The sequence below is a fragment of the Nanorana parkeri genome, unplaced genomic scaffold (genome assembly GCF_000935625.1).
Source record: "Nanorana parkeri isolate BGI_ZX_2015 unplaced genomic scaffold, ASM93562v1 scaffold586, whole genome shotgun sequence".
Lineage (NCBI taxonomy): Eukaryota > Metazoa > Chordata > Amphibia > Anura > Dicroglossidae > Nanorana > Nanorana parkeri.
The window spans coordinates 1,078,621-1,089,955 of NW_017306854.1; the positions used below are offsets into that span (position 1 = coordinate 1,078,621).

General features: G+C 37.2%; 1 protein-coding gene across 1 annotated transcript in view; it reads right to left on the reverse strand.

Moving 5' to 3' along the window:
• The window catches only part of CSMD1 (CUB and Sushi multiple domains 1), an 880,549-nt gene that overhangs the window by 161,560 nt on the left and 707,654 nt on the right, over positions 1 to 11,335 (reverse strand). The window contains exons 32-33 of the mRNA XM_018562582.1: positions 9,799 to 9,894; positions 3,516 to 3,719 (exon numbers count right to left, since the gene is read on the reverse strand). Coding sequence (XP_018418084.1) covers positions 3,516 to 3,719; positions 9,799 to 9,894 — 300 coding nt within the window. The remainder of the gene's footprint in view (positions 1 to 3,515; positions 3,720 to 9,798; positions 9,895 to 11,335) is intronic.

Genomic DNA, 11,335 nt, shown 5'->3' on the forward strand with positions numbered 1-11,335 from the left:
AACAAAGTAATAAAAAAAGCACAACCCCTCCCTCCCCCCACATAACACACACATATTGTGGTGCACACCATGCACATGCGCTGCAGTGCGTTGTTAGAACGCATCGCAGTGCATGATCTTTTTTATTTATTTTTTTTCTTTAAAAAAAAACATTAAATTAACTGTGGCAGCGCATGGCAAAGCTTTGTGACTCATTGCCATGCGTTGTGATACCTTGTGTTGCAATTAAATATACACCTGTATCATTTTATCACAACACAAACACCAAAACAATTTTTTACATAAGTCGATTATTTACAGTTTTGCATACCTTCATTTTTTTACCTTTTCGCAAAAAGGCGCAATTACAAATTTGCTAATATTTGTTATTTATTAACTCAATACAGTTTTATCTTTTAGATTTAGTCAGAAAATTATTTTTTTTGTGCACGGATACTGATTTTGGTGTGTTTTAACAATTGAATTGTGTATTTTTATCGGTTTAATATTAATTTGAGAAACATTTGCGCAATTATCGCAGGGCCTACAAATTTAGTATCACCATCTTTTTATTCTACCGGGCCTGCGCTTTCAGAAAATATATGGTTTGGGGGGTCTTTTACAAACGCTAGCAACGCAGCAGTTGAAAATCAATCCAATATGAAAAAATTGCAGAAAATTCAAAGATGGCTTGGCCAGCTGATTTGAAAAATGTTCCGGAGGGCTTGGCAGCGAAAGGGTTAAAGGTTTGTGACAGTTGCATAGTTTATAGCAACACATGTGATATATATTTAAAGTTCTTATGTGTGACACTTTTCTGATATATGGCTATGGATGTGTGACAAATTCATAAATAAATATTGAATTTTGGAGTAATGAAAACTGAAGGTAATTAAGACCAATTAAATTTTGGAGTAAAGGTGCCCATACACCTTACGACCATCGCAAGACTTTTGTCTTGCGATGGTCGTATGCTTCTTGAAAGCCCGTACGATCTGCCCACCTTGGACGGGCCGATACAAGGCCATGCTGACCATCGCCACTCCCTCAACCCACCCTTGTCAATTGTTGCCAGAACGTTGTCAGCCCAGAGTGACACTGGTTGGCAGGATGCGGCAAAAGAGGCTGCCATTACTGACCTCCTCTAAAAATATGTGTTGCCTGTCTGGCATGTTGGTTCAATGTGTTCAGAGTAGAAATATTTACAAATTCTGCAACTGAACTATTTTGTCTGTACATTTTAGCACATATTTTATTGTTCATGCTGACATTAGCTGCCTGCTTAGCCGGATGTGTCAGTATATAGCTTAGTAAAATGGCTATATTAAATATAAAGTCTAATGTGTCATGTCATCTATGTGTTCATTGTTACTATGATCCAAGTTTTAAAGGAAGCCTGTACTAAGAAATTAAGAAGGACTGCCATTACTGATTTTCTTTGAAAATACCTCTTGTCTATCTGTCATATTGGTTCAATGTGTTCACAGTCATGGCAGTTTCAAAGCTTGAGCTATGGTCTTGTGGTGAGGGTTTAAATCAGAACACCACCTATATTTTGTTTTAAAAAAATGTTAGTTCAATGGTTTTAGTATTTTCTGAATCACTGACCTTGAATAATTGGGACTTTACAGGATGCAACTCATATAGTATAAGGCCAGAAAGCCAGGCAAATAGCATTTTCAAAAAAATATTAGAAAAGGCAGTCTATATATTTCCCTAAGGACAATTTTCCTTTATGAACATCAATGGAATAAAGTTGTCCTGACCATGTGTCTTCCTTAACTGCAGGTGTTTAGACCCCCTTCCTAGCCAGACAATTTTTCAGTATTCAGGGCTGCGGTACTTTGACTGACGTTTATTCCGTCATGCAATGCTGTACTGAAATGAATTTTATACCATTTTTGGGGGACAGATAGAGCTTTCTTTTGGTGGTATTTAATCACCACTATGGGTTTTATTGTATTACTATAATTAGGAAAAATTTGAAAAAAAATGTTTTTTTTTACATTATGTTAGGAAACATTTATTATTACCCAGTTTTTTGGTAAAATATGAAAGATCGGGTCACGTCGGGTAAATAGACACCAAACATGTCAAACTTTAAAATTGCGCGCACCCTTGACATCGCAGAAAACTACCATACCCAAAATTGGCCATAGGCGACACTTTAAAAGCTTTTACCGCTCATCAGTTTAGTGCTATCAGTGATTGATGGCCCTAGAATTATTGCTCTCACTCCGACGTTCGCGGCAATATATAACATGTGCGGCGTAATGGGCGCAATCGTCTTTTTTGCACGTATGCGCCCCCGACGCATGTTTGCATGCGTATATAAATGTATACATGTTTTATTGTTTTATTCTTTTTTATGTGTAACTGAAATGTTTTGGGAGGGGACTTTAATTTTTTTTCCTATTTTTTTTGTTCCACTAAACTTTATTGCTATCACATACGGGGGCTAATAAAACCCCCCTATGTGATAGCAAAATATGTGACAGGTCCTCTTTATGGAGACATCAGGGGTCTCCAAGACCCCTAATGTCACCTAGGACCCCCCAAAAGAAGCTGATGAAGCACAGATCTGCTCCATCAGCTTCTTTCCAGCTTCTGAATCTGGAGAGTGGCACAAGAATGCGGAAGTGATGTGATATACAACACTTCCACATTCTTTCAGAGGAGAGGGGACCGGAGGGAGCTCGTGTAACGATCTCCCTCTGATCCCCTGTGACACAGGCCCCATGCTGATCCCCGCCTTGCACCGGGCACTTCAGAGCCTGGGATCAGCGGGACAATGGCGGGGACGGCGACCACGGAGGGGGGGCACTGATCGTTACCCCATACAATCTATCCGCCGGCTCTACAGCCGGTGGATCGCTTGTATGTTAACAGGCATCGCTGCCTGTTTTTAAATATCCACCATTTGCCGCTCGCGCCGCTGGGCGAGGAGACGTGTCTGAGCGGACGTCTAAAGACGCCCGCTCAGATCTAGAGAGCTCCTAGCCGCCGTTTTTCTACTATGGCCGGCCCGGAGGTAGTTAAGGATCCTGTTTCTCGCTGGTGATCCAGATTTTCTTAGTAATAGAAAATCAATAGAAGACTCATTTGCCTTTATTAATCTGTGCCCACTGTATGCTCTAGATAAGGCAGACTTTCAAAGGTAATTTTCATTATGAAAAGAAAACATTGACATTCTTTTCTGAGGATATTCCTGTACACTGTCTATTAAACAGTGCTGAAAAAAGCTTGCAGTCTAGAGTGTATTGGATTGATTTGTACATCATTTGGCAATGCATAAAGTCAGTTTCTAATATACAGTGCTTATCATAGTCTAGCAAGCTTGTGCTACATAGCAATCATTTTATTAGGCAACATTACTAATGCAAATTTATGTCAGTGCAATAGACAATGATTATAATGCCATTTTCCATTTGTACAGACAATATAAAATTAATTGAAGGAATCACAATGTAAAATTAGCCCTCTACAGGAAATGTGTTGATTAGCTATTTTCTGCATAAAAACATGTAATAATTTACCTAAACAACTAGGCACTGTGTCATTCCACTGGGCAAGAGCACTTGGGACAGTCTGACATCGTATTGTTTTAGAACCCTGAAGTAGGTATCCAGGGTTGCATTCAAATCGAACTATAGAGTCAGCAGAAAAGTCAGAACCAATTCTTCTGCCATATCTTGGCTCAGGAACAGAACTGCACTGAGTGTCACTGGTGCGTGGAACCGCTACATTAAGAATAAAGAAAATGAAAACATACATATTAAACATTGTTGAAAACACATAGCAATACATTAATAAACTGTGTGCACTCTAAATAATGATATTTATTGAAATATTTATTATTTAAAGCAGATACCTTAAAAACTTAATGCAGTCTCATTAGTCTCATTTTGTGAACTATGATGTTGTCAATAACAAAGAATAAAACTATATAATTTTGCAATTTGCAAATGTATGCATTAGGGATGCACCAATACCGATACCAGTATCGGTGCTGATACCAAGTATTTGCTCCTGATGCCTATCCCGATACTGGACTTTCCAGTATCAGAAAGCCGGGTGGCAAATCATTACCCACCCCGATTTTCCTGATTGGCCAGAAAGCAGGCTCCATGCTTACTCATCACCTGGTGATGAGGGAGCATGGAGACAGCTTCCCGGGTAATTGGGAAGCTGGGTGCCGAGTCATGACATGCCGCCTGGCTTCCTTAATGGGACTTCCGGTTTCTGTGCATCCCTATTATGCACAGCAAAGTTTTGCTTTATGCTGAAATCATCAGACTAATCTACTAGTTCACTGATGAAGTTCCTATTTTTAATGTGTTCCTGTTTTAAATCATAAATGCTGTACAAAATTTAAAGTAAAGCAATGCAAGTTCATTGTCTATAAATGTAAAAGGTCCTGAAATTATTTCTTTTGTTGATCAGTACATAATTACATGATGGTAAAGGAAATGAAGGTGAAGCAATTTCAAATCTAGCATTTTTAGTGCCTGCATATTTATATGTTTTGCAATGGGTATTGCCCTGACATTGCCATCAGATGTGTTTAATGGCAAAAGTTCCGGCTGAAAATAAATACTTCTTCCTGTGTCTTTCCAAACTCTTCTGTTAAAAAATTTCCATTGGGGCTTAAAATTGGAGTCTGTACTGCAATTTTGTTTCAATCAACTGCACAGCAATAGAGATATAAAACTGATTGCTCTGCTGCACTCAAAATAAAAGTTGCCTTTTGGCTTAAAGGAAAACATACTGTGTACAGCTTTGTTTTGTCTTTTATAGTTTCAATATCTAGGAATGTGTAACTTTGCAAAACAATATTCTGCATATGTAATGTGTACTATTTGCATCTAAACAAATCACAAAAACATCTAAAAACCTGCACAATAGTTATGTGCAAACTCTAATAAATGTTGTGATCTATAAAATGTCATCTGCAGTGTAAATAGTGTGAGGCACACTAATAAACAAGAAACAAAATATAAATCACTGCACTCTTCAAAGAAAAAATACTAGCATAAATATCTAAAGAGGTTAAATACATCTAAACATCAGTCTATCTTAGTGTTGAAAAAAATTCAAATCACAAAACATAGCTCAGTTACATTATCTGGAAAATTACTTTCTATGGAAAAACACTGTTTGGAAGGCCCCCATTTCTCTAACAATTAAAACACTTGCCAAAATGTCATGCAGGAGCATTTCCTCATCATGCCATCCACAACAAACATAATAACAGACACAGCTCACCTTTCACTGATTACCATAATGTGATCCTGTTGTCAGAATATACTGCAGTAAATGATCTTTAAAAAGAATACCTCACTGACCTCTATAGCTCTAGACCGCTGCAGGCACTGTGGAGCAATTCATCTTTAAAGTTCACAGTAGATACTCTGAAGTTGTCTATGTTAGCTATCTCAGCAGCTCTATGTTTACAATAGAAATTTGAAGCCTAGAAGAATGCCAATTTATTAATAGAAGGGGGGAGTAGGGTGAGCTAAGTTACTGTGAGAATGCATTGGATTACTCCAGTGCTTCTGCTGTGCACTATGCAAATAAATTGCTCCAGTGTCTGCAGCCACAAAGGTCAGTCAGGACCAGTTGAATGCTTATTTGCTGCTTGTTTGGAATATGTCAATAACTGAATGTCCCTAGCCAAACCACATAATAACTTTAAATCAGAAATTGTTTTGCTGGGCTGGTTCAGTGCATATTGTAAGTGCTCATAACTTTTAGTCAAAGTATATCCAAAGCCATTTTTTTATTTTGAATAGAGTAGGGAGGGCTGTATTTCCTATCTATGTCTCATTAGGTAGATGTCTCTTTACTTTTTGTCTTGTAGACTTAACAGGAAGTGAGAGAATATCTTTCTATTGTGAGGACCAGCGTTCATGGGAACAAATGTTCCCTTTGAGAGATTTCCCATCCATTCCTGTTCTGTTGGCAACTCAAAATGTTGGATTTGGCCTCACTTTGTAATGACATTAGTGATCAAGACAATTAGAGGGACACGGACACCAAGAAAAACCTGGCAGATCTAACCATTCACCATTATACAAATAAAAAGAAAATTGTTTTGTTAAAAGTTACAATTAATGTCTGTTTTTTTATATTTTAGAGAGTTGATCCTGTTATGTGCCAGGATGGTATTGTTACCTAGGTGGCGGTATACCTGAGGTTGTACACACACAAATGCACAATAGGGTCTAAGAATGAGAAGTTTGCTAACAGCTCAAAGATGAAATGCAGACATTCACAAGCTCAGAAACTGATTGGTTGCTATGGACAAAAAACGATTTCCTATAGCATACTTCTCACACATCAGCACCCCCATTGTACCTTGCAATAAGGTTATTTAACAAACACATATGTTGTTAATTTGTAGAAGGGCACTGGAGTTCTGAGAGGAATACATATAACATACAAAACTCCTGCAAGTAGTGTCATAGAGTGGGTCACATCCAGAACTCTAGTAATGTAAAGTAGCAATTAACACTACTGAGCCACTTGTACTGGTTTACTAAAATAAATTAACAAGAGCAGAGATAAATAGCTAAAGTACACTTGCATTCCAGGATCATGTGCACATAGAGATTGCTATCCTTGAACATATTAAGCAAATTATATACTAATGTTCAATGTCTGTGGTGCAGTCCTAGTTTGCTATGTGTGTTCAAACATCCAAATAACGCTGCTTTGTATCCTTCTGATCTATGACAGGTAATTTAGATATATTTTACTATTATCTACACCTGTGTTGGTTGGTGGGAGGAACACAGAGGTACAGATTATATGAATTCTTTTTACACCATTTTGAGATCATGGTAACTACTATTTCTGTATATAAATAAGAGGAAAGAGTACTTTTGTGTGCATCATTGAACACCTTTACCTCAAAGAAATGAGAAATCAGCAGTGACAGATGGCAAGAAAGGCAGTTGGCATTAAACTTACTGCCTTGAGCAACGTTGATGAACAGAATGTTCATTCATATACCAATTTTAGGTGACAAAAATGCATTTAATACTTAAAAACTCAGATCAGACAGCATCTAAGCTGAGAATTGCTAAATGTTCATCTAGCTGTTTTAAAATAATAAAACCAGAAAGGATTTTAGTAGGAGAGTAGATGAAACAAAAGCAGTTATTTCTGATGTTTATTAGCCTGTTCTAAATATTGTTTTACAAATTAATTTCATCATGATTAATGTTTTGCTCTATACGAATGAAGATTTAACTTGGGAGATTACAAGACTATGTTCTCTTTGAATAAATGTTGACTAGTTATAAGTCTCAACCATTGTTAAATAGGAATCTTGTTTCCTCCAGTAATTATTCTTCATCCTTTAGTAAATGTTTCACACTGCTGTGAAACAAAATTGAAATCAGCCCAGTGGAAAGTGAGCAAAGAATAAGGTCAACCAACAATATAGAGTGATATATAAAATGATTGACTTTGCAGGCCAGATTAGCGTGTTTATTCAGGGAATGTACAATGCAGAGAATAATATCAAGCCAAATGCTGAAGCTTAATATACTCTTTTAATAGATAAGAAAAAATATAAAGTTGCATCAGTATGGGATTTGATCAAGTTTGAGCTATGCTTATGAAAATTAGTTTGGGCAGATGTTTTGTGCAATACCATGAATTCTTCTACACTTGATAATGGACAAAAACGATACATGACTGGTTAATATATAAATGGCTAGAAAATGGCGTGCGCAAAAATATTAATAAATTAATAGATTTAACAGGAATTGAAGGCCTGTAAGGCTATGGAAGACAGGCAGAGAGATCAAGAAAATGACAAAGTATTATTTTGTTCATCCCTAGCTCAACATTTGTATTTGAGTGGTAATTAAGAAGACTTTGGTTGTTCTGAATGAATACAAAGAGGATTAAAGCAAACATTAACCATTTAAGACAAAGTTGAAGGTTCCCTTTAGAACAAGGAGGGTAAGCAGCACATACTCTTTTTGCCAGTAGGAGTTGGAGATAATTCAATTAGAAAAGCTCATGTGATTCTCACTTTTGCTCCCCACAAGCCAGGCCAGAAAACATCTGCATGGAAGTAGGGGGAGGATACTTAGCCCTGGGTTCAATCTAGTAATTGGTTTCAAATTACACAGTCATTTTTCTGACATATTTTGTTAAAAAATGGGCTAGTCTTTAGTACAGAGTATCCCAGCAGGGGGAGGTAAGTATGCAAGCACAGGGTCAAATTTAAATACATGATGATTGGGGCTACTGTGAGGCATTTTTATACAGCAAAACATATGTATCAACCAAACACGAGCAACGTGTCACATTTTCACGCCGTTATGGCACGGTTTTATGTATTTACGTACATGCGCGTCATGTAGCATGCTCCATAGGCTACACGCCGCTCTAATAGCGGCATGCAAGTCTCTAAAAGCATATTTCCACTAATGCCATATATGGAAAAATCATGCACATGATGCATATATAATGCTGCTTCACAGTTTAGACAAAAATGGTTAGCTCATGCATTTACATTCCTGCATTCATCAACGCAAGCAACACAACGTAGAGCTAATTTACACAACATCACCTTGCAATTCATGCAGGGCTTTGCACAACACACCTGCTGGGTGTGTACACACTACAAAGGTGTCTAGATTCTACCAATAGATCATGCTGGGAGGGAACACACTACAGAGGTGTATACTTGTTCGTGGCGTGTTTATAAGGTTATTAAATCAACCCCTTTGTGTTACTGAAAGGGTTATTGGGAATTTTGGAGCTATTAGGCTGGACAAAGTGTGAGGGGAGCTTATCTTAGGGCATCATTCTTATAATCAGTAGCTTTTTGCAGTACTAGTACCTAGCTCCCCATTCTAAAAGCTAGTGTATTGTAAAGGAGAAAATGCAATTGTTTTAATTTTTCTAGAACACATTTGAAGAACTGGAAATCAGAACCAGACAAGCCCCGTAATAATTGTGCTTTGTGATATTAAAATGCATTTTTCCCTGTATAGATTTACGTGCCCTATAGTATTTTTGCAAAAAAGAAAACATTATGTCATTTCAAAAGTATTTCGAAATAATAAACAACTCAACCCAAAATGTATTTCTGTGTTCTGAGTTAGGTTGAGGCAAAATATAATTGTTAGGTCCTCACTGCTGTTTACAATCCAAGCAAAAAAAAACAAGCCCAAAGATAATGGAGTTCAGTGACTTTGTTTGCAGCCAAACTCTCAGCATGCTACACTTGATCTGAAGATGGAAGGAGATCTCCCCATAATAGTCCTGCACAGTAGTAAGGGCCTGCCAATAATCCTAGGTTTGCCCTATTCTTTCTAAAAAGATGTAGAGCAAACTCTAGGAAACTGATTTACTTTTTCTGCAGTTGAGTTCTGATCATGTTTTCTGTTATTGAAATTTGACACATTACTGTCTACAATGTTACATAAGCCCTAACTCCTAATAAATATGTAAAACTGATTTACCAATAGCAACCAATCAAAATTTACTTTACTAATACTGATTGATTGCCTTTTGTACTGTGCCTTGCTGATAAGTTTGGGCAAGTCTGTTTATACTCCAAAACATTATCCAAGAAATCAGGTTCAAGGCTACATAGGTCATGGAAAAGATCCCTTTCCTTTATTCCTTTCCTTTGAATAGATTCCAACCTCGTTCATTTCTATCATAATTATGCTGCATTTTTCAGAAATGTAAATTCTCAGCTCAAGTTAATAAAGACAACCTTATGAATATTTATTTGCTTTCACCAAAATGTTTATAACCTTCTGAAAGAAAGAACAGGATCTCAGTTACCTTGGTAAACAAAATGAAATCCTCTGGCAGGTGCACCATTTGTTGTGTTGAATCTCAGAAGAATGTGATTCGAAGTGGCTAATGGCATTGTTTCCCCTGTAAAATAACAAATACAAATATTATAGTCTAAATTTAGATTTTTAATTTGAACTGTAATATCTACTTGCACAAAGTAACGCTTTTTTACCAAACATTGCAACATGTTTTTTTCTGACTGTATGGGGTTGATTTACTAACCTTATAAACACGCCACGAACAAGTATACACCTCTGTAGTGTGTTCCCTCCCAGCATGATCTATTGGTGGAATCTAAACACCTTTGTAGTGTGTACACACCCAGCAGGTGTGTTGTGCAAAGCCCTGCATGAATTGCAAGGTGATGTTGTGTAAATTAGCTCTGCATTGTGTTGCTTGCGTTGATGAATGCAGGAATGTAAATGCATAAGCTAACCATTTTTGTCTAAACTGTGAAGCAGCATTATATATACATCATGTGCATGATTTTTCCATATATAGCATTAGTGGAAATATGCTTTTAGAGACTTTTTGGTTGATAAATACGTTTTGCTGTGTAAAAATCACACGCACCTAGTGTGTGCGTGTGTTTAGGTTAGTAAATCACCCCCTATCAGTTTAACTACTAACTTGACAGTAAAGCAATTGTTCAGATCATATAATTCAGATTACATAATACACTGTAGGTTCAATGGTTAAGTAACCATTGAACTTTCATACAGTTATCATGGTACACTTCTGTGTGTTGACTTTGTAGTTTCCTGACCACCATAAACAAAACGTCAGTGCCTGAAATTGGAATGCCATTTTAGAAGGACTGGATTACTAAAAGCTAAGAGAAAAATATGATCCAGATCTGCCTGACCTTGGGAAAATAGGAATAAATGTTTTCCTCCTGTGTGGCTAATTTGGCCACAGTTGCCCAGGGAGTTTTATATTACATTCCCGTGGACCAAAACTGCAGGAGCTACGAGAAGACAAATTTAACAATATTAAAGTACACATCCAGGCAAACTAAAATTGAAAAATATAATAATATTCATATTATTTATCAAAACTGGATTAGACAAAATCTGGAGCAGCTGTGCACAGCTACAAATCAGCTTCTCTCATTTTCAAATCTTAACTGGACAAACTGACAAGATAACCTGATTGGTTGCCCTGGGCAACTGCTGCAGATTTTGTCTGCTCCAGTTTTGATAAATTCCCCTCAATGTGTTTTTGCAATACATGCACAAAACCACTTGATTTATTTACTGAAAAACACTTGCTCTGCCATAAACCCAGTGTTCTCCTAACCTTTTGTATGAACTGACAAACACAGTGCCTCTGCTGCACTAAAATCCTAAGTGGTGTTTTCAGACCTGCCCAGTTTTCCCCTGCTGGACTACTGAACACCCCCTCATCAGCTCCATAATATATGGCTGATAACTGGGCAAGGCTAATAATACTGCTTGGGATTTCAGCATAGAAAAAGCAGAATTGTTGGCCCACTACAGGAGTTTAGGTGGTGCTCACTGGA